The 27,873-nt window shown below is 46.1% G+C and overlaps 1 protein-coding gene across 1 annotated transcript in view; it reads right to left on the reverse strand.

The window, feature by feature from the left end:
* Positions 1-17,805: 17,805 nt before the first annotated feature.
* NLRP5 (NLR family pyrin domain containing 5) overlaps positions 17,806-27,873 on the reverse strand; it is a 30,843-nt gene continuing 20,775 nt past the window's right edge. The window contains 4 exon segments of the mRNA XM_071209015.1: positions 17,806-18,211; positions 20,440-20,604; positions 24,886-25,056; positions 26,761-26,931. Coding sequence (XP_071065116.1) covers positions 18,079-18,211; positions 20,440-20,604; positions 24,886-25,056; positions 26,761-26,931 — 640 coding nt within the window. The 3' untranslated portion in view covers positions 17,806-18,078.

Below are 27,873 nucleotides of genomic sequence, written 5' to 3' on the forward strand. Positions count from 1 at the left end.
TTCTGATCTTATTCCATTGAAACATAGAAATGTTATAATCCAAAGGAGTAATACAAAAATTACTTTCATGCCAATCACATTTCAATCCTCTTAACAAATTCAAATTATAAACTTGGTCTCCTAAGTGTAAAACAGCAGATTCCAAATCACTAACTCTGTTATTAAGTCCTTCATCAATGTGCTCTTGACTATGCCATAAGTCACTTGCATTCTTGTGGCAATCATGCACGTATTGCTGTGTCTGCACCATCTCATGCAATGCAACAGCAGCTGTGGCAGCAGCAGCGATGACACCAATGAGGCCAAGAATGCCAGCTATGAGAAGTCCCAAACATCTCTTAGATCATTTCAACAGTCCTTGAGCCAGATGGAAAAGAAGATGACTCTCAGGAGATGACTGCCACATCCAATTCATTTTCACCGGGATCCACACTGCTCGTCTTCAGCAAGCCATGGTGATAATATCTCCATTCTGTAAAATATTCTCAGACAAGCAAATATACAAAGCGCCATCCTTATAGAACAAAGCATTTTCAGTTATGGTAGCCTTCCCTACCACAAACACATATAGATCTCTGACACATGATTGAAAATGATGAATTTGATCCAAATGTAAATATTGTCCATCCATACTTTTATTACCTTTCCATTCAGAAGTAGATGCCACTCTTAAGAAGACTTTCCATATTTGTTTTTGATCATGGACTCCAGTGCTATTGCACCATGGAAAAGGAACCCATTTCCCTATATTTTTCAAATCACTATTATTTTTAGTAAAAATTATTTTTTCATCAAGAAACAAAGATTCATGGAAAGGATATTGTACATTACTAACTTGTTGTCCTTTGCTATTTAAACAATACCAAATAAATCTGCCCTTATATTTGTTGGGATTCCCCATAGGGGCACTTTCCCAAACTATTCCATAGGAATCATTAAAAACAACAGATCCTTTTCCCATATGGCATTCATACCATCTTTGCATATCATCAGCATTCCTCTTAGGACGACTATAACTTGGATACTTATATTCTTGATATTGATAGGATGGGAATAAAGTTGCCAAAGATTTAGTATTATTTATGGCTAAAATTGATCATAGTTCTATTTTTCACAGCCATACATGGTGGGCGATTGCCAATGCAAAGATGTCGGAAATCAAATGGAAGAAGGAGATTATAAATCCTTTGTCCTTCTTCTCATGACTTAAGTGGTAGTCTATCATCCACGGGTCCAGGAAATATATGAGTTTTATTCAAATAAACAGGAAAAGAAGGATCTTTCCAGGTTAACACTCGAAGTAATGGGGGATTAGGGATATAACCCCAATATGTGTAATTACCATTGCCGGTTTCACTCACTATCAGTAGGATCCATATGTGTAGAAGTCTCCACTTCTTCAGTCCTAGGTTTAATCCTTTTTGCCAGAAGCCAGATTTCTTCTCCATTTTCTGAAATGATAAGAGCATAACCTCATCCCCATACTTTAACCCTGCCTTTCTTCCATTCACTACTCAAAACGTCTTTCCAAAATACTGGTTGATTCTCAGAGTCTGCAATTTCTGTGGATGTTTGAGAATGTCCAAAATGACATTCAGCCAGTGTCATAGAATCATAAACGTTAAGAAAATTTAAGGTAAATAAAGCTTTAGCCAATTGATCTTTAGGAGATATCATACCATCATCTCCCCCTTTTTGTTTTAAAAGCATAGTCTTGAGAGTATGATGGCATCTTTCAACAATAGCTTGACCTGTAGGATTATGGGGAATGCCGGTAACATGTTCAATAGCATATTTCCTACAAAAGGAAGCAAAGGATTTACTAATGTAGGAAGGTCCATTATCAGTTTTAATTTTTAGAGGGCATCCCATCACAGCAAAAGCAGACCAGAGATGTGAGCGAACATGATGAAACCGTTCCCCACTTTGAGCAGTAGCCCACATGAAATGAGAATAAGTGTCAATACAAACATGAACATATTGTAGTTTACCAAAGAATGAAATGTGAGTAACATCCATCTGCCATAATGGATTAGGAGTCAGGCCTCTGGGATTAGTTCCAGCCTGAAAAGGCACTGCTGTTAATGGTCCACAGGTAGGACAAGTGCGGATAATCTCCTGTGCTTGTAGTCTTTTTAACTTTTGATATTTATTTCGCAGGCCTTTAGCATTAATGTGAGTTAAAGCATGGTAATCATGAGCACTTTGTAAACATCCCACTAATAAGTCAGCTCGAGCATTACTTGCTGTCATAGGACCAGGCAAAGAGGTATGAGAATGTATATGTGTAATGTAAATAGGATGCTGTCTTAATCTAATGAGATGTTGCAAATCAGCAAAAAGTTGAGATAATTCATCAGTAACAAAAATATGAGCCATTTCAATATGCTTAACAGTAAGGCATACATATTCAGAATCAGAGACAATATTCAAAGGTTCCTTACATATTGTTAACACCTTAATGATGGCAGCAAGTTCAGGACACTAAGCAGATGTGAATGGCATCTGCCAAGCTTGTTCTTTTTGAGAAGTAACATATGCTGCTTTTTTATTACTATTATTATCAGTAAATACTATACAAGATAGTTGGGCTATGCACATAGACCTGAAAAGCACTGCAGAAGTTTATTGTTGGGTTTTTTACAGATAGAGGAATGCAGCTGGCTTGATTTGTCTAAGAAGACACTAAAGAAAGTCTTAGCAAGTTTTAAAACAAAGTGATAGCAACACAGCTGGACATTAACTTTTTGCAACAAACTAGCAGTGTTTGGGATTGCTGCATACTACAGTGTTGTTACTTTAAGCTATGATAAGAGGTTGTTTTTGTGACACACACTCTTTTATAATAATTAAAACCATAATTAACCACATTGTACTTTTCTTTTTAATATTATGCTGAAATATTGGTAACTTTATACACTTTTAAGCATTTATAGAAACCTTTTACTCACACAACTTTAATTAACAGAGGGTAAAGGAAAGAAAAAACTTGTTAATTTTATAACACTTTAAAACACCTTTTATTCAGCTTATAACTTTTCTTTCAAGGTAAAAGAACAAATCTTTTATAATTAGTTTGGAATAAAAGGCTACTTTTCAGGATTTGATTTTGAGAAAGCAGTTTTGAACATTATGTTCCTTTAAAAGAGATAAAAATTTTCCTTCTTGGAACACCAAGGAAATGATGAGGTTAAAGCACAAGAAGCTATTTTGATAAAACAGACTTTCTTTGTATACTGATTATTGAGGATAAAAACTCTTACCAAAACAGATTAATGATTTGAGAAGCTTTGAGAAAGAACAAAATTTTAACTTTGTATTAGTATACTACTTGATATTAAAGCTTTTAAAATTTTATAGATAGACCCATCAAATTTTATTTAACTTTAATAATAAAAATTTCTTTTCTATGAACCTTCTGCACTTTCAGTATTCACTCAGGTTTTGTTCCATATTTTACTCTTTCTTAATAACCAATCGTTTTATCTTAGAACAAAATCATTTCCTGTTTCCTTAATAATAAAAACACATTTCATATAGCCCACATACGAAGTTATCAAGCAAACTTCTTATAACATAATACCGTCAACACTTAACAAGCTTGTTAAAATAATAAACTTTTCTTTACTTTAAATACTTAGTAGCATGCAATATTAGAAACAGTTTCCTAGAAGCAAGTTGTCAAAGGAGGCTGGCTGCAGCCAAGCTTTTCTGTTATAAAAGTACCTTTTATTATTATTATTATTATTAATTCAGGTTTGTTTAATAATGACCTTTTGGAATTAGCCACTTAAACACTTTAATTTAAACAATGCTTCATAAGACTTTTTATAATTATTTATAACCATATAGACTATAATTATATTATTTTAAGACACAGAACACCTTTTTTTTTTTTTTACTTAAAGTTACCACAATACTTTCTATAACTTGCCACATGCATTTAAGTTCGAAGATTTTATGAAAACTAGCCATCCTACTTTAGGGCAAAACACACTTTTTTTTGCAAAAACTTACTAAATTTCAATTAGCATTCTCACAAACGTTTAACCTTTTCAATATTCATTTAAGTTTTACATCCTTCATATTATCCTGTAAAGAAAAATAAGCTATTCATTTCAATCTAGGCAAGAACAACTTTTTATAAAAAGACTTATAGTAATGTTGTTAATCAAGACTCACAATTTTTATCATTGTAGAGATCTTATTAACATTTAAACTTATGTGCTAATATAAGTGCTTATTTAATTTTTGACCATTTGAATAGAGCTCTTTTACAAAATTTTATTAATTTATATTACCATCCGGAGGTATCAAAATATACACTGACATTGAATGAACAAACACAGAACAATCACAACACAGTAACAGAAACATACAGTTTACAATTAACTCATAATTCTTACTTTCTTGGTATAGCTGCTTTTAAGCTCTCCATTATATCACATTTTAAATATCACTTCTTAAGATTTCTTCTGGAATCCATGTTGCCTGTAACATGCAAGCTTGTGCTTGGAAACATTTTTATTAGTTATCAGCAATCAGTGAAGATAACTTGAGCAGCATAAATGTAGTTAAAACTCTAATTTAGCAGTTTAGACAGACCGTTAACACACATTTTTGGATTATTACTCTGTAAGACTATACTGAGACTTGAAGTTCAGGAGTAAACTATTGATTTAAAACTGAAAATTCCTTTTTAAGCCTTGATAAAAATTTTGTACTAATTTTATTATCTTGGTTAAATAAGCCCAATTAGAATTAGCATGGAAATAAAACAGAACACCAATGTTGCCATGTCTTTCTCTTTTTCCAGTGGCTTAACTCTATTAACCCCCACTAGCCCACAGCTACCTTGTCATGTAGACAGCAGGGGGGTTGCAGAGTTGCTGCCAGAATAGTTTCCTTATCTTAGTTAACATTTTAACAGAGAATTTTCTTACAAGCCTGATTTCACTAACAAGGACATCATTTAGTATCTTTGCCCATTTTAAATCTTTTAATAGTTTAAAAGTTTTTGGCTCAGGATGAAACTTGACACCCCCTTGCAGATTCTTTGTATCTGATGGTATTGCATGTAATGTTACAGGGAAAGCAGATAATAATTGTTTAACATAAGGCAAAGCATCGGCAACATCTGAAAACATTTCTAATTTAGGCTTAGTAACAGAAGGCAATTCAGTAGGTGCAGAGGGTTGTACTGGATACACAGAAGATATTTCATTAAGACACTTCACTGAGCTTTTATTGATGAAAGGGTTAATATCAGGATGAGGGGAAAAAACATGATGGTTCCCCATTTGCCTCAACCTCCTGTTCTTGTTCCAATTCACTTTCTTTCATTTCAAATTTACTTATGGACTTAGAAAATATAGTAATTTCATCTTTCTCTCCTTCTTCAGACAGTAAAGGATCTAAGGTGGCAGCAATTTACTGGCACAAAGCCCACACAGATAAAGGAATGGATTCCCCTCTTTGATATACTCTTCCTAAAGCTATCATTACACATTTCCACTGTTTCAAATTTAAAACATTATGCCCCTGAGGCTGAAACAAGTAACAATGTTTCTGAACTAAGGCAAAAAGCTCAAGTAAATCTGCTGTTTTTATTGTGATGCCAACCATATGTAAAAGCATTTTTAAAACTTGTGAATATTCTTCCCAGCATCCTGGCTGATTACCCATACCCTGATGCTAGCAGAAAGCAAAGTTTAGTAATATGAAGCAGCAATCTACCCGGGTTAACTAATTTCGATGCTCCTTACCTTAAAAAAGGCTTTTCAGCTTTCCGCGTTCCCGATCCAGAGGTGGAAGATCCTACGCTGCCGTGTCTTGATGAATCCTCTGCCTGGCGCCCCACGTTTGGGCGCCACCTGTGGGAGTTGGTGGCCCGAGGATATCGGGAATGAAAGACAAAGAGAGATTGGGTTCAGGGGATCTGAGAGCATTGATTTCTCAAGCTCATCAGACAGCTTTATTGAGTCGAGGGGCTAGTATATATATACCCCTAACCTACGTGACATTCAGCACAAAATCAAGTTACCTATTACCCTTACCTCATTCTATATTAACTAGTGATTGATGAACACCAACAAACTTTACTGGAACTATTATTATAAAAATCAGTAACTATACTCATAAATCTTGTTACTCAGGTTGTTCTGTTCTATATGTTATTATTCTGCCTGCAGGTGTGTTTTCCCTGCCAAGATTGTGATCCACACCGATAATCACAAGGGACAGCTTGACTCAGTGGTCAAGGAAGTAACTTGCTTCCATGGAAACAACATGCCTTTGTTTCCCACAAAGGCAGGGTCTTGGAATCTGCAGATGGATGGGTTTTCAGGTGATTTGGATGACCATCTCAGTTGGAGGCCACTGCTCCAGAATCCATGGATGCTGGAGGAGAGCCAGAAAATTCTTAGGAGGGAGGAAAAAGAAGCAAGCACTCATTATATTATGTGCCACTTGCTTAAGGTTTAGTGAGCTTAGGCTCTAGGGCCCTGGACCGCACCCCACCCCCGATCCTCGGGTGGGGCTCAGGACTGGACATTAACATTGGCAGGCGATGCTGAAGAGCGTCAGCCTTTCCCGGAGGCCAGGTGCCTTCCGTGCATTTTCACATCCTGTTGTGTCATTCGTTCACTCACTGGCACCTGTATGTCGTATGCATTCATTCCCTCACCCCTCGCCCCTCACTCGTTTAACAGATATTTACCAAGTGTCAGAATGTCAGCCCGAACTGTATTGGGAATGAAAGACAAAGAGAGACTGGGGTCAGGGGTTCTGAAAGCATTGAATCCTCAAGCTCATCAGACAACTTTATTATTTCCAAATGGCATTATATAAACTCAAGCTATTGTGAGCATAAGCGATAACACGCAGCCGCACAGTAAAAATTCTCACAAGCTGCAGGACTAAAATCTTATCTCAGAGTACAAGGTCTTAGTGCTCTCTCAGACTACAAAGTGTGTTTTCTCATATTTCTCCCAGCTCCAGACAGCTTTGGTCCTGTTTACTTTCTGCATTCCTGTGTTAACAACATAACCATGGAAACAGCACCACCATGCCTTTGTTTCCCACAACTCACTCACTTTTGGGTGCTAGGATAAAACTAACAAAAAAGAGCATGCTGTCTTCTGCTCACCAGGTGAGTTCACGACGACCCTGCACTAGCGGTGCACCCCATTGCACAGGCGAGTTCATGAGGGACAGGCGAAGTTGGGTGAGATCCTGGTGGCCAGGGCTGCTGTTACAGTGCCACAGACAGGGGGCTTACCATCTCAGTGCTGGGGGCTGGGGTTGGGCCATGCTCCCCCTTTCAGGGGAGCCTCCTTCCTGTGCCCCACCCCCCGGCTCTGTGGGTGGCAGCAGTCCATGGGGTCTTTGGCTCGCCTCTGCCTCCAACATGCAGCTGTGTGTCCAAAGTTCTTCTTCTGAAGGACACCAGTCATACTGGGTTAGGCCCTGCCCCCATCCCATTCTGGCTCATATTCAGTAATCACATCTTCAAAGACCCTGTTTCACACCCACAGGACTGGGCCTGGGACTCGAACCTGTCCTTCAGGGGACACAAGTCAGCCAGTACCAGGCGTCATCGTAGCAGCAGCGGTGGTAGAAGCCACAGTTGCTACCCCTTACCCAGTGCTCACTTCCGACCATTATTTAATCTAATTCTCACAAGGGCCTTGTGCCAAGGTTGAAACTGGCACAGGAAGGTGAAGCAGCTTGCCCCAAATCCTAGTCTGTGAGTGGTAGAACTGAGTTCTGAACCCAAAGCCCTCGGCCCATGCCCCTTCCACTGGGTCAGCCATCCCCTTGTTCACTGGTGTTTGTTGAGCACTCACTACCTGCGAGGGACTCTGCTAAGCCCTGGGCATACCACAGTGAGCACGAGAGGTGCACGGCCTGGCCTTGCGGAGCTCACCTTCGAGTGTGACGTGGGAGGGGAGTGGCAGCCGAGGGCTGGAGGGACAGGCAGGGGTCCTGGAAGATGCAACGTGGAGAGGCTCCTGGGGCTGGGGAGGGCATGGCCACCCGGGGAAGGGGGTCCTCCGGGAGGGGAAGCCAGGTGGGCAGGAAGAGAGCAAGAGGGACACTGCCCTCCCCACTTCCCAGTCCTAGTGCGGGGTTTATCTGGGAATGTTGATTCCATCCCTCACCATTCCCCAAGCTGAATCCTGGGGGACGTAGATTCCAGGGGACCCTGATGAGGTGTTTGGAAAAATGGTCCCGTGCACAAGCGATTGGGAAAAATCCCAGATTCCAGCTTTCCAACATGTAGAGTAGTGTTGGCACATGGTGGTGAGTGACTCCTCACCCGGGTGAGTGATGATACACGTTCTCTCTCCCTTGCAGGAGCCTTTGATTGTGGTTCTGTACAACAAGGGGGGGCTGGGTGGGGTTGAGAGCCAGGCGCGTGTTCTGAACTTGTTTGATGGTGAAGCCCTCCTTTCACAGAGCTGTCGGGGGCTGGCGCGCCCCAGCCACCCAGGAAGAACCCGTGCGCGTCGGCGCGCACTTTACACCGGCCCATGCTTCCCCGCTGCTTCCGAAAGAGCCGCGCTGGGTCGTGGGGGAGGAGGGGTTTGTCCCGCCCCGTGGATTCTGCCTTGCCCGGCAGAGGCCTGGCCAAATCCCGCCTTCAGCACCGCGGACAGAGGCGCCCGCCGCGCCTGGCTTACCCCCTAGAGCCAGGGGTCCACGGGGGTTTGTGGAAAGATTTCAGGGGTCCGTGAGCTTGAACTGAAAAAAATCAACTTATTATCTTTATTTTCTCTGACCTCTAACTGAAATCTAGCATTTCCTTCACTTGTGAAAGTACCGCATGCCATAAATGGCAGGGGTATTCATTTCGTACCACACTGCAGCTGTTGCATACCTCAAAAAATCGCTTTTAAAGACACGCCGATGCCGAGTGCGTCTGCCGCTGCATTCTGAGAAGGGGTCCGTGGTTTTCATCTGACTGGCAAAGGGGTCCGTGGAACAAAAACGTCAAAGAGGCCCTGCCTAAATCCTTCCAGACCCCTCGCCGGCGGGGCACCGCCGCTTGCAGCCGAGGCCGCACGTTTTGCCCTGGCTTTCCCAGCTAGCGAGTAGACAGGGCTGGTCCGAATCCACTGCCCACCCCCTTGACTACTTCAGGAAATGCTCGAACAGTGGGGTGGGTCTAGCAATGCCATTCAGATGCACAAGAGGCTGTTCCGGGGAATTTGGGTCCAAAATTAATATTTGGTTCAAATGAGCTGTGTGTGTGTTTAAGTAGCCATGGCTATGTGGAGAAAAAAGTTGTTCACCAAGTTTCTCTTTTATATCAAGCCCCAGGTCCCCATCCCTCTCCCTAGACCATCCTTTGAAATGTTCGATGAATACAAGTGCTTTAAAAAATTAATTTATGAAATGGGAAATGCCATTCATACTATTTTGCCACCTGCTTTCTCATATATTTTCATCATATATATTTATTAAGGATTACTTGGAGACCTATATAGAGCTAACCTTATTTTTTTTCAATTTTTGCAAAATATTTTATTGTGTGGATATAATTTTTTTTTAGTTACCAGAGCTGGGGATTGAACCCGGGACTCAACCACTGAGCCACATCAGCTCCCGAGTTGGTTTTTTTCATTTGTTTGCTTTGTTTGTTTGTTTTTAAGGAGGCACCAGGGACAGAACCCAGGACCTCTCATGTGGGTGTTGCAGCGTGTTGCAGCGAAGCTCCTCAAATATATCTTGGCATCCAGACATGTGCATCTGGAAGATACATTCCTAGAAGTGGAGTTGCAAGATGAAAGGAAGTGTGTATTTGAATTTTGACAACTGAGGCCTCCCAATCCTCCCCACAGGTTAGACTGTTTATTGTGCTCCCTAGAAAGTTCCTGCCTGCCACGCTTTCCCCAGCTGCCCCAGACCCTTACACGAGCGTTTTGATGCGGCCAGTATGTGAGAAACTCTGGGAAGGGAGCTACAATTTGATGTGCACCTACTGTGCCCCACAAACTTCACGTATATCATCTTGTTGAATCTTCCTACCCACACCACAAAATAGGAATTATTTCCTCCACCTTACAGGCTGGAGAGATGGGCTCAGAAATGTGATGTGATTTGCCTCGTGGTTCATAAGGAGACATGGCGGAGCTGGGTTTTAGCCACTGGGTTCTGTCACAAGTGTGTAGACATGGCTGGACTTTATTCATCTCAGACACATGAAGCCACTTGCCCAAGGTCACCTACACCCAAGCAGAGAAGGCTGACAACCTCAGGATGCTCTGTGTGCCTCTTGAAGCGTCACACCAGCCTCAGCCCCGTCGTTCGCCCGCAGGCACCTGCTGCATCCCCCGCCCCGGAGGACAGGGTGGGGGAGACTCTCCAGGTGCTGCCCTCGGAGTCTTTATTCTGGCGGGGAAAGCGGATGCTAAGCACAAAAGGAAAGCAGATGCCTTCAGAGGGGCATGTGCCACTGGAGAACACGACAGCTGGGGGGAGGAGGGGCGAGGTCCCCTTCCTAAGTGACGAGGCAGCTGAGGGGAAGGACCAAGCGCAGTCACCAGGGGACACTCCCAAGGAAGAACATCCCAGGCGGGGCGAAGACTGGAATGAAGCGCAGCGAACACGAAGCTAAAATCACACGAGAAAAGAACATTTAAGAAAAAGAAAAAGAAAAAAAAATTGAGAGCCAAAAATGCAAGAAGGCATCCAGACTAGAAAAAAGCTAAGCTGGGAAGAGATGGAGTAGAGTAGAAAATCCAGAATGTTCAGCTCCCAAGAAATCATGCCAAGCCATGATGGTTATCATCAGTATTGTTATTAGACTGAGCCCGCTGAAACTGGTGAGATCAGACCTGGCTCCAGAAAATGCCCCAGCACCACCAGCTGCTCCGGTTGGAAATCTCATAGGATGGCTTTGTGACCTTGGCCACTTTCCTGTGCTAAGTCCAATTTCCCCATCTGGAAAAAAAGGAGTCTACAATTGATACTTTTAAAATATATATATACTTTTTAATTACTTTTAAAAGACACTTACATTACATAAATGTTACACAAAAAATATAGGGGATTCCAATGTGCCCCACTCTCTAGCCCTCTCATGTTTTCCCACATCAGCAACATCCTTCATTAGTGGGATACATTTGTCACAGTTGATGAACACATCTTGAAGCACTGCCACCAAGCGATGACTATAGTTTACATTGTAGTTTACACTCTCTCCTGCACATTTTTCAAGTCATTACATAATATGCAATGGCCTGTATCTGTCATTGAAAAGTCATTCAGGGATAATTCCCAAGTCCCCAAAATACCCCCAAATTGTACCTATTTTTTGCTCTCCCTCCCTTCAGAACCTCCAGTGGCCACTGCCTCCACATCCATGATAAAAGTTCTTCCATTGCTAGAATCACAGGTCTACAGTAGAACAACTGGAAGTTGACTCTAGGTCATCATGCATCCCCCAGTCCAGAGGATTCTGAGATGTGATGCCCAATCCACCTCTAAGTGAGAGGGGGCTTATGTCCTATGGGGCAGAGGGATGGGACTTTCTTTTGCAGCTGCAGACTCTCTCCGTTCCTTGAGATGATTGTCAGTCATCTGCAATTGGCACTTTCAACTCAGGCCAAAGAAGGGAGCTAACCGTGATTAAGACATCCAGCTGGTGAGCACAGTAAATCAGTAAGTCCCAGAGGCATCCACCTCTGTGTGCAGTAAATCAGTAAATCCAGGAGCTGTCCAGCTAGTGAGTGCAGTAAATCAGGAGGCATCCATTCCGTGAGTGAAGTAAATCAGCAGGTTCAGGACGTGTCCAGCACTGTGTGCACAGTACATCAGTAAGTCAAGGAGGCATCCAGCTCTGCGCACAGTAAATCAGTAAGTCAAGGAGGCATCCAGCTCTGCGCACAGTAAATCAGTAAGTCAAGGAGGCATCCAGCTCTGCCCACAGTAAATTGGTAAGTCAAGGAGGCATCTGCTCTGTGAGTGAAGTAAATCAGTAAGTCCAGGAGGCGTCCAGCTCTGCACAGTAAATCAGTAAACCAGGAGGCGTCCAGCTTGGTGCATGAGGTAAATCAGTAAATCCAGGAGGCATGCTGCTCAGTGCATGCAGTAAATCAGTAATTGCAGGAGGCATCCAGCTCAGTGCACGTGGTATATCACTAAATCCAGGAAGCATCCAGCTCGGTGCATGCATGAAACCAGTAATTCCAGGAAGCGTCCAGTTTGGTGCACGCAGTAAATGAGCAAATCCAGGAGGTGTCCAGCTCAGTGCAACGGTCAGTCCAGGGGTCACACACATACTCTGTCAAGCTGGAGAGAGAACTGGTGGCAGAAGTTCCACCGTAAGACGACAGTGGAGAAACGAGCACCTCAGTTCCCGTGGGTGGGAGCCCTGTTTTCAGTTCAAGCTGGTCTTGGCCATGCGCAAGGTCAGAATCAGTGATGCCCGAGTTCCCAGTTTTGTTTTGTTTTTAACAGAGAACTGGCAACACACATTTTAAAATGTAAAACTGTAATTATTAACCATTGGTTTAAAAAAACCACAAACTCCACGAGAGCCCAATAGACACATCCGTTGGTAGGCTTTATGCCGTCTCTAGCCGGGTGGTCTTCCGTGTGGCCCTCAGAGCCGCAGCAACGGTGTCACCCGGGAACCTGTCAGAAAAGCAAATCCATAGCCCTTTCCCCAGACCTACTGACCTAGAAACTCTGGGGGTGAGTTCTACCAATGTGTGTTTCAACAAGCCCTCTGGGCGAGTCCCATCAGTTTAAGACCCACTGCTCCAGCCAGCCAGCCACACGCATAATTTGCTGGGCGTTTGAGTTTGTGACGCACACAGTATCTGTCAGTACAGGCCAGGGTATGCTGCAGAAACAAATAACCCCACAGCCCAGGGACTTGAGGAAATCTCAGGTTCGTTTCTTTGTCCTGCTACATGCTCCTGGTGGTTGCTGGTGCTCTCTTCCACATCGTCGACTCTTTGGGACACACATGTGGAAAGCCGCCATTTGCCAGGGTGGGGGAAGGGAATGCCGCAAATTGAGCACTGCTCTTGAAAGTCTCTGCCTAGGCAGCGGACTTGGCCCAGTGGTTAGGGCGTCTGTCTACCACATGGGAGGTCCACAGTTCAAACCCTGGGCCTCCTTGACCCGTGTGGAGCTGGCCCATGCGCAGTGAGGATGTGTGCAAGGAGTGCCCTGTCACGCAGGGGTGTCCCCCGCATAGGGGAGCCCCACATGCAGGGAGTGCGCCCCGTAAGGAGAGCCGCCCAGCGCGAAAGTGCAGTCTGCCCAAGAATGGTGCCGCACACACGGAGAGCTGACACAACAAGATGATGCAACAAAAAGAGACACAGATTCCCATGCCACTACCAACAACAGAAGTGGACAAATAAGAAGACGCAGCAAATAGACACAGAGAACAGACAACCAGGATGGGGGTGGGGAAGGGGAGGTAAATAAATAAATAAATAAATCTTTTTAAAAAAAGTCTCCACCTAGAAGTCACACGTGGCCCTTCTGCTCATACTCTGTTTGCCACAGCAAGGAAGACGGCCTTCCCTAAATTTTAGGGCATGGAGAGGGCAGTCCTACCATGGAAGGAAAACGGGGAAGACTGTGTGGGCGGTGATGGTGATCTCCATGTGGGCACAGTGCAGCCTGCTGGCTCTCAGAAAACAAGTTCACCTCAAGTATTCATTTCACCCGAATCTATGTTCTCAGCTGACCCGCGTCCTGAGGTTCCAGGGACCGGACCCCTGTTCCTTTACCCCTTGCCCAGGCCCCAGCCTGTCACCTGGCTCAGCACGCCACTTCCGCCCACACCTGCCCTGCCGAGCGGCTGCTGCTCTCAGCCCTGAGTCCGGCGATGTCCCCCTGTTCACCGCTCCACTGGCCTCCCCCGTGGTGGCTTGGACATCGGGCCCAGAGCATCAGGGATGTCCCCGGTGGGGTGGACACACTGCCCAGAGCCACGCCTGGCTCGGCAGCCTCACCCGCCCGCCTCCCGGGGCTTGGAGCAGGTCAGCACGCACAGCAGTGCGAGAATGGTTTAGCGACGGCTGCCCCGCGGCAGGCGAGTGCGGAAGCGCCCACCCTGACTTGGCAAGGTGGTGCTGCTGAGGACCTCCCTTGGGGCCCTCCGGGACAGGAGTCCATCCCCCACCCGGGCCTCGCCACCTGGAGTCCCGAGAACTGTCCTGCATCTTTGGAAAGCCCTCCTGGCCCGCGTTCTGCGCCATCGGTTGTGGTAAAAGCCACATAACACGGTGCGCTGCCCGGTGGCATTTCAGACACTCATGGTGTAGCCGGCGTTGAGCCCATCCAGTTCCAGCGCACGCCCATCACCCTGAAAGAGACCGGGCACCCAGCGCACCCACCTCCCCCGTCTCCCTGGCCCCCGGCAGCCGCCGGCCTGCTTTTCTGTGTGCCCTGCTTTGAATCCAGCGCAGTGGCTGTTAGGTTTGGGACAAGGGGCTGTGGGGACCGGCTTGGCTTGCCGTGTGCTGGGCACCTGGAGGAGGTGCCTGGGGCATGCCGGGGAGCGGTGGGGGGCCGAGCTCCCGAGCTCTGCAGCTTCGTCTAGTAAAGGGGGGGATGCTGCTTCTCGGAAGATGTGCTCTGAGGAGTGAAGGAGGTCATTTACTTGAAGAGCTGAGCATAGCTGCTCGCCCTGGACAAACCCTGAGCCTCCGAGAGCCGTCCTGGGTTTAACTTCCACACGCCCTTGTGCTTTCCCAAAGTCAGGATTCCAAAGAAAGTTCACGAGATTTGGTTGCTGCTGCAGCTCAGACGGGGTCAGTGGAGCCAAGACGGGCACCGGGGTGTGGTGGGGCAGACGGGGGCTCCCGGCGGGATCTGAGGGGAGCAGGCCACGCTTTCCAGGGGCCCCGTGTGGGGTCGTGCCACCACTCACTGCAGCCCCCACTCTGAGCCTGGACAGAGAGGCAGGTAAAGCTGAAATGGGAGTGGGGGGCGTGGGGGCGTCAGAGCGCCGGGCTGCAGGCTCTCCATCTGAAGTCAGACTCTGCAACTGCACCCTCAAGGCAAGTCCAGTTGCCGCCTGCTTTCGTAAATAAAGTTTGATGAGAACAGCCGTGCCCTTTCATTTACCTGGTACCTTGCAGCTTTCCCCTACAACAGAGGGGCTGAGTAGCTGCGAATGGCCCGCAGAGCGCAGCATACTTGCCGCCTGCCTTTTCCAGCTGCAGCGCGGCGCCCGCTGCCCGGAGGTCTTGGTGAAGTCACATCTCAGCTCTCCTCCCAAGTTCCCTTCTCTAGGACCCTTGCCCTCTAGCCTAGACTCTCTCTGCCTCACTCACTCACTCACTCAGAGTTTCTGTTTCGGCTCCTAATTCTTATTTTTTAAGTACGACGTGAAGGCCACTTGCCTCAAAATCACACGACAAGCTTGTTAAAATGCAGACCCCCAGTCTTCTCCTGCGACTCGCTGAGCGAGTGTCTGCCGGGGCCCAGGGAGCCTTTTGGCAGCTCCCCAGGGATGCCTGTGGTGGACCTCTGAGGTCCCGCTGCTGTTCTCCATCCTTCCCAGCCAGGGGGTTTCTTTTCAGGTTTCCATGTATGTTCAGGCCAACGAGAAGCTCCCGGCCCTGGGCACGGTGCCACCAACCCTCCATAAACCCTGGCTTCACTGCGGCCCCGTGCGCCTCTCTGCGTTTGGCCCCACAGCTTCCAGCAGCAGCTGCCTTCTCTTCCCAGGGGTTCCGAGTCCAGATCTCACCAGGGAATTGCATTGGTTCATTAAAAAAACAGAACAGCTTTGAGGCATAATTTGCATACCATAAAATGCACCCACCTAAAAGGTAAAATTCGATGGCTTTTATTACATTCGCATAGTTGGGCAGCCCCCACCAATTTTAGAGCATTTTCAGCAGAAGCCCCACAGCATTAGCAGTCACTCTGCAGTTCCCTCTCCCACCCGTCCCCGTCGCTGCAGTCCTGGGCAGCCACTGGTTTATTTCTTCTATGGACTTGCCTGTCTTAGACACGTCCTGTAAATGGAATCATAGCACCAGCTTCTTCCACGGGCACGATCGTGCCGTCAGGGCTCATCAACAGGCATCAGGACTTCCTGTTCCTGGCTAGGTAACAGTCCATTGCATGGAGGGACCACATTTTGTTCATCCGTTCGCCTGTTGACGGACATTTGGGCACAGAATTTCTATCGGGGATGACAGAAAGTTTTGGTAGTGGGTGGCGGTGATGGTAGCACGACACAGTAAACGGAATGAATGCCCCTGAACTGTACACACAAAATGGTTAAAACTGCAGGTTTTATGTTATCTGTGTGTTAAGGCAATAACATTTAGAACAACGGAGGCAACACTTTCAGGGTCCTCCCTGCTCCCACCCTGTTGCACTTTTTTTTTTTAAAGATTTTATTTACCCTGTTGGTTCTTTCTCTCCTCTGTGGGGAATTCGATACAGTAGCTTGCTGCTGTATTCTTCAACCTTTTGTCGTGAGACTTCTGCTCCTGTCTTATCTAATGATGACTCCATTGCCTTAAAAAAATTCCCAACAGGCCATGACCAGACCCCGTGAGCAAGCCCAATTGAACTACAAAGAGCAACCCCACTCTGTCCCTTCTCTCCTTCTCCACTATCACATACTAGTGTAAACTTCTCCAGTTTTTCTGCTGGAAAGACCGCAAGAGGCTCCTTCCTGATCTCCCTAATCCTACCGCACCCCTTCCCTGTGATCAAAGGCCTTGGCAGGGACACGGGTGTGGCTCAAGTGATTGGGACCCTGTCTACCATATAGGAATTTCAGGGTTCGATTCCTGGGGCCTGATGAAGGCAAGCCAGCCCGAGGGGAGAGCCGGCCCGAGCGGAGAGCTGGCACAGCAAGATGACTCAACAAAAAGAGACACAGGAGAGAAAAGAGATGCAGCAGACCAGGATGCTGAGGTGGTTTAAGAGATTGAGCACCTCTCTCCCACTCCAGAAGGTCCCAAGATGTGTTCCTGGTGCTGCCTAAAGAGAAGATAAGCAGACACAGAAGAAAACGCACAGTGAATGGACACAGAGAGCAGACAGTGAGGGTGGGGGATAAACAAATAAGTCTTTAGGGGGAGAAAAAGGCCTTTGCACAACTTCCAATTGCCTGCATATCCCCCATCCACCTCCCCATCCCACATCCATCCCCCATCCATATTTTCTAAATTTTGAGTAGAGGGTACACACATCACGCTCCTTGAACACTTAATACTTCCATGTGCACTGCCTGAGAACAAGGACATTCATGTATGTAACCACCTTAAGTGGTTCAAGAACTTTAGCACTGGGAAGCAGCTGTGGCTCAACTGATAGAGCATCCACCTACCACATGGGAGGTCCCGGGTTCAAACCCAGGGCCTTCTGACCCACGTGGTGAGCTGGCCCATGCGCAGTGCTGATGCGTGCAAGAAGTGCCCTGCCACGCAGGGGTATCACCCGCATACGGGTACCCCATGGACAAGGAGTGCTCCCTATAAGGAAAACCACTCCACATGAAAAGCACAGCCCACCCAGGAGTGGCGCAAACACACATGGAGAGCTGACGCAGCAAGATGACACACAAAAAAGTGACATGGTTTCCCAGTGACTCGTAACAAGAATGCAAGTGGACACAGAAGAACACACAGTGAATGGACACAGAGACAATGGGGGGGGGGGGGGAAATAAATCAAACAAATCTTAAAAAAAAAAAAGAACTTGAGCATTGATATAAAGTTTTCACTCTTTATTCTACTTTTCATATATCCCAATAATTTCCTCCTGAATAATGCCCCAGCTGGTCAAGAAGGCCACTTGATACTGTTTCAAAATGCTCAGTGTTTATTTTATTGGGTTCTCTAAATGCTCCCAGGCAGGACAGACATTTCACAGATACTGATGAGGCTCTGGGACTGGAAGGTCACAAGCCCAAGTCAGAGGCAGTGGCAGGAACTGACTTGTAGTGAACACAGAGGAATCACACCAGTGAAGGCTGCGTGAGGATCGGAAGTCATTTTCCACCTGCAACAAGGAACTCCTGGGCACAGCTGGAGCTTCAAAGTTCCTCCAGCAGATTGTGGCGGGAGCTCCATGTCTTCAGTTTTGCCACCAATACCGGTCGTCTCCATCAACATCATACCAATTTTCATCGATTACAAAATTGGGCTTGATCCTTTGCACCTTCTCCAGCAGCCTCTTTTGTTTTAGAGCAAATAGCACTTTACATATCCTGGGGAGGCAGAAAAGGGGCTGGTTATTCTGGGACCTTGCCTCAGACTCTTCTCCCTTCCTTATTCCTCCTTTGTTCTCTCGAGGAGCAGTAGCCTGCTCTTATAATACAAGTAAATCCCTCTTTGTAAAGAAACTGAGGAGATTCAGATACTACACTGAACTTTTACCTCCATCCACTCCTTACTGAGACCCTACTTTGTGCCAGGAGGTTCAGTGAGGAACTCTTAAAGAGCTTATGTTCCTACTAGAAGGAGAAACAGGTACAGATTTGTCCTGATTTCACAGATGGAGAAACAGGCTCATGAACGGTCCATTCATGAAAAGCTAGGTCCGACCTCCTCCCTCACGTCAACTCCTACGAAGCCCTACAGTGACAACCTGTTGAAGCCTGGACTATCGTGGGTCATCAACATAAACACACTCTCTCAGTGCAGTGTTCTGCCTTTTCAGCTCATTTTCTCCATCTCCAGATCCACTGAGCTGTGCTTTCCAATCCCTCTGCTCTCCTCTCCCATCCTTCCTGACCCCCGTCATACCCCACCATCCGTGACTAATCACTCTTGCTTTCTTTCTAGTTTCATCCATTTAGCAAAAACTTGAATCCTACATAAGTCCAACTGCTATAAGCTGGGCCTTATGGGAGAAAGTAGTTACTCAACTGGGACGTTTGCTATTGCTACAAGTATATCATGATCCTCAAATGGGATGTCAGAGCTGCCAGCCAGACTTATGATTTTCCAGAACAAACCTTTGCCGCCCCCAATTATAACTATAATTCTTCCTTCTCAGGCATGGCCTTAGCTTCTATTTTATCTATGAATGTGCGGTATTAGATGCCCAGGACATTTTCTACAAAAGACAGAAATCACACCTGCAAATCGTCATTCGCACATGAAAGGAGCCTATTCTTGAAAGAGTCCATGTAAGCTCCTGGAGACTCTCTTGTTTTTTATTTTTCATTAATTTTTTTCCTGGGAACTCTGAACTCAGGCCCCCAGTGCTGTATGACACGGTGGTCCTGAAATGTTTCATCTTCACTCTCTCACTCTAGTGGACCGTTCCCCTGACCTGCTGAGCATATGCTGGTGCTTGCCATCTTAACACCACCCTACCTTGACTCTACTCCACCCTGAGCCCTGCCCAGGTCCTTCTCTCTCCCCTCCAGAGCAAAATCATCTTTAAAAAGCTGTCTACAAACAGCATTTCTTAACTTCCTCACGCCTTCATTCTTTAGTCCACCACCCGCCAAAACTACTCAAAGAGGTTCATGAGATCCAGCTTGTCCCAGCCACACTGTTTTCTGTCTTCATCGTGCTTGAGCTTTCAGCTCAAGACATGGTGGCTCATCCCTTCTTAAAACACTGCTTCCTCTTAGTTTTCCTGATACTATATTCTTCTGGTTTTCTAAGTTTGGCTACTATGCTTTAGGCTCCTTAGGTGGTTTCTCACACCTTTCTATTATAACAGACAGTACTTCAGGGTTTATTGTGTTCTAGGTGCCGTTCTATGTTCTTACACCTGTTAATGTACAATTTAATCCTCACAACCATCCTAGGAGATATTCCCCACATTACAGGTAAGAAAACCGAGGCACAGATAGGTTGTGAAGCTTTCCCAAGGTCGTCAAGATAGCTAGCATGAGAACCAGAATTTAAAGCCACCCAGTCTGGCTCCAGAGTCCTTGGTAACTGTTCTTTTATACTGCTTCTTCATCTTTCCCTTTCTTCTTTACTTTCACTTTAGCCAGAAATTTTAAAACAAAACAAAACAAAACAAAAAACCCTTAAAGATCACTTAACTTCTTAAATTTTCCCTTTGGCTTTTCATCACATTGGAATAAAATTCAAATTTTATGAAATCTGGAGTATCAGGAACTCTCGAACCAGGAGAACAGCTCTTGGTTCATCACCCGCATCTTTCACAGGCAGCTGGGAGCTGGCTGCCCACCTCTCAGCTGCGCATGCTCTGATCTCAGCGCCTCCTTGCCTGCTTTTGTCCTTCAGCCTCCCATCAAACATCTCCTCATGAGACCTGACCATGCGATCTAAAGGCACCTGGTGTCTGTTTCCCACATCCCTGTACCCCAGCATCCAGCACGGTACCAGGAGGTGGTCTGCGCCCATTGAGTAAACTACTTTAGCCACTCTTACAAACATTTTCTCCACCAACTATGGTGCCTCCAACAGAATCAGGCTTGCATCTCAGAAGACCATCACCGGGACTTACCCAACTCTTTGAAGCTTCGAGCACGCAAAGGCCATACACAGCTTTTCAAGTCCCGCAGTACTGAAAACATTCCTCATCAGGTTTAGACTGGTGAGCTGCTGGTTGCGGCAGAGGGCAGAGGAGAATGCCTCACAGCAAGATGAAGACAATCCACATGCCTCCAACCTGAAGGGCCCAGATGTGGGGGAGATAACCCCAGAGGTCAGTTACTCATCCTTCCTGCAACTGAAGGTGTCTGCACCACGTGCGTCCCATGGGATGCGAAACAGGCAGTCTAAACCCTCAAAAGAATGTAGGGTGTGGTGTCTGCTACCATTTGCCCCATCATATATCTGTTATTTGTAATCCCTTGACATCAGGGGAAATAACATTCCTATTTCGTTGGGCAAAGGTTTAATCTGAGGTTCCCTTCTTTTCTCTCAGTCCTACACCGTTCTTTAATCTCACTGCTTGGATTCCTTTGTTCCTCCAGCTTCTCTCAATGCAGTCATGCTCCATCTTTACTTCTTTTTTAATCCCACTTAGTTTCCACCTTCTCTTAGTTTTTTCCCTGAACTTCTGACATGATTTCAAATTTACAGGACAGTTGCAAAAATACAAAACCCACACAGAAAACTCTAACATAACCTCCTCCCTGATACCCAGATCCAAATTTAACATTTTGCCACATTTGCCGTATCGTTCTATCCATCCATCCATTTTCAATTTTCTAAACATTTGAGAGCAGATTGCGTACATCTTGCTCCTTGAACACTTAATACTTCCATGTACGTTTCCTAAGAACAAAGACATATAGTTACGTAACCATCTTAAGTGTAGTTATTACCAAGTTCAAGAAGTTTAACGTTGATATCAAGCTTACAGTCTTTATTCCAAGTTTTCCACATGTCCTAATAACACCATTTTGGGCTTTTTCTCCTCCATTATTAGATCTAGTCTGGGATCCTGCATTGTATTTTAATTGTCATTGTCACTGGTTTTTTTTTTAACGTTTTTTGAGCATTTATTTGTATTGTATTTTTTTGAAGATACATAGATCACAAAAAATGTTACATTAAAAAATATAAGAAGTTCCCACATACCTCACCCCTTCCACATCAACAACCTCTTTCATCATTGTGGCATATTCATTGCATTTGAATACATTTTGGGGCACTGCTGCACTGCATGGACAATAGTTTTCATTGTAGTTTATTCTCTCCCCTAGTCCATTCAGTGGGTTATGGCAGGATAAATAATGTCCAGCATCTGTCCCTGCAATATCTTTTAGGACAACTCCAAGTCCCAAAAATGCCCCCACATCGTATCTCTTCTTCCTTCTCCCTGCCCTCAGCAACTACTGTGACCACTTTCTCTACATCAATGCTACAATTTCTTACATTACTATTCACAGTAGTTCCATAGTAGAATATCAGTAAGTCCACTCTAATCCAAATTTTTTCCTCCAGCCTGAGGACCCTGGGATGGTGATGTCCACTCCACCTCTATATCGAGAGGGGGCTTAGATTCCACATAGATGATGAATGGGATTCTCCTGCTTGCAGCTGTAGACACTCTCGGTTCCCTGTCTTTAGTTGCTCTTGTTTTTGGTTGTGGGAACATAAACACAACTTTCCCATATCAACCACTCCCAGGCACACCATTCAGTGTGATGAATCCCGCGCATAATGTTGTGCCACCCTCACCGCCACCCCAGGCAGAACCATCCAGTCTTCTCCAAACACTGTCTTTCCCTTAACCTTGGTGGTCTCCACCTAGAAAGAGCCAAGCCTGGAGGAACTGGACTTCCTATGCTCTCAGCCCTGTACCCAGGCAGCGAGGAACCGCAGGAGGCCGCTGCAGGCAGGGGCCGTGGGTGTGGGTGTCTGTCTTCCCACTGTTAGCTTCTTCTGATGAACATGCTTTCCCTTACCCTGAAACAGTTATTTCAAACTACTGTTCTCTGCAGACTTCTGAACCATCTTCTTCCTCCTTGTGCAGAACTGACTTTACCCCCTTCAAATAAATAAAAAATATCATTTAACAGGAAAACCTCAAACTTTCTAGCATGAAACCAGCTGATACCTGTGCTCACATTCCCTCTTCCTTCTCTTAGAAAGGAGGAAGCGCCCCCACTACTCCCAGAGTTTAATCCCACTGTGCTCGGATCACACACTCACCTGCCCAGGCACTACCCTTACCGTCATGATTTACCTCCCCTTGTTTCTCTCCTCTAGAAACAAACCAAAGCAGCGAAGTCTTCATCTGTCTCACTACCTAGTGGTCGATGGCGAAAACTCCTTGATCTGCACCCACAAGAGTTTTCTCCTATCACAAGAATTCTCAAATATACATGATCTAGAATGAGCTGGACGTTTAAGACTTACATTCTCGCTGCTTCGTTTAAACAGTGGTCAATATTTCATTCTACTGACTCAGTGAGCTGTTCATAAATTATCTACATTGACATCCCACCCCTAAATACCTCAAGATGCATCTCCTCAGATGCTAGTAATACAATGCGCCGATTCTGTCCTCACCTAACGAGATGTTCTTTGCCTCCCTTGCTCATGGGATGGAACCTCCAGTCCCCACTGTGACCTACGGCGCCCTGCCAACCTCCCCAGGCTCGGGCATTCTCCCTGGCTGTGATCAGGCTTCTTGGTTTCCCACACGTGCCAGCTCCTTCCATCCACAGGAGCATATGTGGTTTCTTTTTTTAAGATTTATTTCTCTCCCCCCCAGTTGTCTGTTCTTTCTGTCCATTTGCTGCGTGTTCTTCTTTGTCCACTCTGTTGTTGTGTCATGGGAATCTGTGTTTCTTTTTGTTGCGTCATCTTGCTGTGTCAGCTCTCCATGCGGGGGGCGTCATTCCTGGGCAGGCTGCACTTTCTTTTGCGCTGGGGGGCTCTCCTTACAGGGTGCACTCCTTGCACGTGGGGCTCCCCTATGCGGGGACACCCCTGCGTGGCATGGCACTCCCTGCGCGCATCAGCACTGCGCATGGGCCAGCTCCACACGGGTCAAGGAGGCCCGGGGTTTGAACCGCGAACCTCCCATGTGGTAGACGGATGCCCTAACCACTGGGCCAAGTCCACTTCCCATATGTGGTTTCCTTAGTGCAGAATCCTTCCCACCCCCTTCTCCCAGCTTACGCCTCCTCTTTTGGGTTTCAGGTGAACTACCACTTTCTCAGCAAGCCTTCCCCTCATCATAGGTTCTCCTCCTTCTTTCCACAACTGTAATTTGAGTCATCTGAAGGCTTTCAAAGGGAGCAGCTCTGTTAGCGACTGCGAAGGTGCAGGCCTCCCCCTCCCCCACTGACCCGGGAACTAGGAAGGGCTGGCATGTTCTCGACCCCTCTTTTAATTAAAGAGAAATTCACATAACATAAGAGTAACCATTTCAAAGGAAACAGTTCAGTGGTATTTAGTACATCCACAATGTTTGGGAGCCACCACCTCCATCTAGTCCCAAAACATCTGTCACCCCAAAAGGAAACCGCGTATCTATTAGGCAGTTATTCCCCTTCTCCCTCCCCCCAGCTCCTGGCACCCACTAACCTGTCTGCAGATTTGCCTCCCCTGGACAGGTCACATAATGGAATCATCCAGCACGTGGTCTTGGGTCTGGCTTCGTTCACGTGGCACAGGGTTAGAGGTTCATCCACAACGTTTCTGACGTGTTCTTTCCGTGGCTGTAATGTCCCAGTGCCCCATTGAACCAGCCCCGCCCTCACCCAGGTGACTGTGCTACGTGTTAGAGTTTGAGGACTAGCACGGTCATTTGCTCTTTGTCCACTTTTCTCACTAGACTGGACCTGCCGGGATGCTGAGGGCGCAGGCACCTCTGTGTCTCCATCATTTAGCACCACCTCGAGCACCTGCTGTGGTTCAGTGAGGGAGTGCTTACTGCCCCCACCCATTCAAGGCTATCTCATTCATTCCACTTACAGACGCTGAGATGGGCTCCGTGCGCTGGTCTGCGGTTCTGCAAAGGCAGATTCTGTCTTACTTGACGGTGTTGTGAAATCAGAATATCGTCCTTGTTCAAGCGACTAAGCAGCCAGGCCCTCCTGCAGTGCCCCCAGGGCTTCTTAACCTTTTTTCCTCCATGGATCTCTTTGCCAGTCAGGTGAAAACCACAGACCCCTCCTCAGAATGTAGCAGCAGATAGTTTTATGACCCTCAACTAGCATCAGGTCTAACAACTACTGTAATTTCACGGTATGGTTGAGCGTAAGTGATTTTGAGATATGCACCAACCATAATGTGATATGAGATGAATATGACTGTAATTTATTAGACATTTTCATAAGGGAAGGAAGTGCTAGATTTCAGTTCGAGGTCAGAGAAAAAGATAATAGTTTGATTTTTTTTTTCAATTCAAGCTCACAGACCCCCTGACATTTTTCCACGGACCCCTGGTTAAGAACCCCTGCTCTAAAACACAGTGGCAGACACTTGCCCGAGTCTCCTCAGATGGCTGGTCTCTGCGGTCAGGCCTTGGCACAGTGTTATCAGGCCTCCGTCACCTAGGTCATTGAAGGAAAGGTCCAGGCTCTGGAGGTGGCTGCTTCTGGAGATAACCGAGGACAGGCTCTCACAGCAAGCAGAGGTGAGGCTACACTCCACCAGCCTGAGGAGACATAAGAAGAGTTGGGTGGGTGCTCAAGGGAAGCACTCAAGAGGATTTCCCTCGTTGCTTTACAAAGCGTGGCCTCCCTGTCCACTCCTGGGAAGGGCTCGATGGTGGGGCATTCACTGGCTCAGAAGGAGGAGGAGGTGGAGCATACAGAATGTGTTTGATATGACTCAAGGTATCTTTGGAAAAAAAAAGGAACCCATCTCCACTTGCTTCTCATCTGAGAGTTGGATAAAGACTCTCGAGGGGGAGAAGGGGAGAGAGAGAAAAGCACGGCTGAGTAGAAGCTGGTGGAGACCCTGACAAAGGGATAAACGTCCTGAGCAGGAGGAAAAGATGACAGAAACTTACTGAAAGTCTAGATAGGGTTCAGGATCCAAAGGGAGAGGTGCCTCATGCTCCCTCCTCAGGTGGGGGGGGGGAGCTGGGGTACAAATGAGCCCCCTAGTATGACTGTGTGATTCACCGAGTACAAGTGACTGAAGTAGCCAAAATCCCGCATGCTCATCTTGGTGTGCTAGGAGCAGATTGATCCTGCTGGGGCTAAGCGGTCCTCTCCTGAGGCCTTCGGGCTGTGTGGGCTCATTCCTGAATATCAGGTGGGAGTGGCCATGTCTCAGATGCCACCATAGATGAGAAGGAACAACGTTTGTCCCTGCAAGTGTTCTAGAACTTAAATGCAATACTGAAAGAAAGCATATCTCCATTTGACTAAGATTAAGTTTTTCTACTTCATCTGCACAACTAGGACTCAATATGTTATTTTAACTAATAAATAGAAGAAATCAATATTTTGAGGCACTCCAATTTGTAGACTGATCTTTTTTCCTCTGTTTATTTTTGGGAAAGGAGAGATCTCAAAATGGTCCCACATTTTGGTCCATTAACTCTACCCTTTGTAAACGATCATAAGAAAACACTATCAAGTACTCAAAGACTTAAGTATACATGACTAAAACATTGGACAGAAGCTAAGTGTCCATCTTTAGGGGATTTGTTAAGTTATGGCACACCATTAAATAGAATACTGTACCATGCTTCATTTACTATTATGATCTGCATATCTCCAAGGAGAGACTGTGGGACCAAAGTCACTTGTATTCTGGTTCCTTGAGAATTCTAGCTCCCCACTGGTGTATGATTGGTGGGGAGATGTAGAATTAGACATGCAAGATACTGAGAGTCCTGTGCCTGCGACATGGTAAGAAAGCATGGTGAAGATTCCATCCTTGTAAAACATTCAATGCACTTATGCATCCAGGAAAAGAAAAATCCAGGAGACAGTCACCAAAATATTAATAGTGGTTGCTGCTTGCTTGTGGGACTACTATAGATTTATTTCTGCACATTTAGATCTTTTAATTTCTCTATATTCTGTTTAACAATTTTAAATAGAAACACTTCAATAGCAGTTTGAGCTCCAGAAGGAGAATGGATTAAGAGACAAACTCCTAGTCCCTTCTGCTTAGAACTCCACAGATTCTTCCATGGGGCCTCTGTTAAGAATCTCTCCACCCTTCACACGCCCATTGAAGAGTCAACACTTCCAATAACCCAGGATGCGTGCTGGACAGACACGCGTCCGTTGGCCCTGGGACCAGCTTTTGGTTCTCGTCTCCCTTTTCATTTCTCCTCACCTTCTAGGATCCCCAAGCCCTCGTGGGTAGGGCTGGTCCCTGACAGCTATGGGAAACTTACTCTAGATCCTGGAGGTGACAGCACGGTTCCCCCATGACCTCACAGAGCAGCTTTATCCCATCATCTTGCAAGGGGTTCGAGTTGAGGTTCAGGTGCGTCAGACTCCTGTTGCTCATGAGCGCAAACGCGAGGAAGCCACAGCTGGTTGAGTGCAGGTTGCACTGAGTAAGTCTGGAAGACACACAAGGAGAAGAGGACTTCTCTCAACCTCAGTTTGCTCCTCTGCAGGAAAGGGGCGATGTCACTATTTAGGAGGGTGAGGCTTCTGGGACCTTAGGCTCCAAGTGCGGACGGCTTTGGGAGGCTGGCTGCATTCCTCAGAGCCTGGCCCCCAGCCAGACCCGTTTCCTTCATCACGTCCCCTTCTCTGACCCTGTGGTCATGTTGGGCCCATCTGGATAATCCAGGAAATTCTCTCCAGCTCAAGATCCCTAACTTAATTACATTCCCAAATTCTCTTTTGCCATGTTTGATATTATCGATGAATTCCAAAAAATATTGGATTATGTTTGAAAATTGATCTTCTTCTCTGAGCATATGAGATTGTATTGGATTCATAGGTTTCCTTGATTACTTAATCAGGTAAACCTCTTGTTTCAGTAGGGCATTGACCTGCCCTTGGTGGGTGGGGACACACAGATAAAAGGCACGGCAAAGGACAGAGTTGGAGGGTTTTTGATGTTGGAGTTTGATGCTGAAGGCTTAAGCTGGAGCCCCAGGAAGTAAGCTCACAGAGGAAAGAGAAGCAAGCCCCAGGAAGAAGCCCTGGGAAGAGAAGAACCCAGGAAGCCTGAACCCTCGCAGACGTTGGCAGCCATCTTGCCCCAACACGTGAAAATAGGATTTGGTGAGGGAAGTAACTTATGCTTTATGGCCTGGTATCTGTAAGCTCCTACCCCCAAATAAATAGTCTTTATAAAAAACAACCAATTTCTGGTATTTTGCATCAGCACCCCTTTGGCTGATTAATACACCATGAAATGAAACATGTTCACAGATTTTGGAAATCAGAACATGGCCATCTTTGGGGAAGGGCAGTATTTTGCCCATCACGATTAGCATCTCCCTGTTGCTCATTCTCTGGGGACTCATCACACGGTACACATGTGCATG

The sequence above is a fragment of the Dasypus novemcinctus genome, chromosome 18 (genome assembly GCF_030445035.2).
Source record: "Dasypus novemcinctus isolate mDasNov1 chromosome 18, mDasNov1.1.hap2, whole genome shotgun sequence".
NCBI classification, from domain to species: domain Eukaryota; kingdom Metazoa; phylum Chordata; class Mammalia; order Cingulata; family Dasypodidae; genus Dasypus; species Dasypus novemcinctus.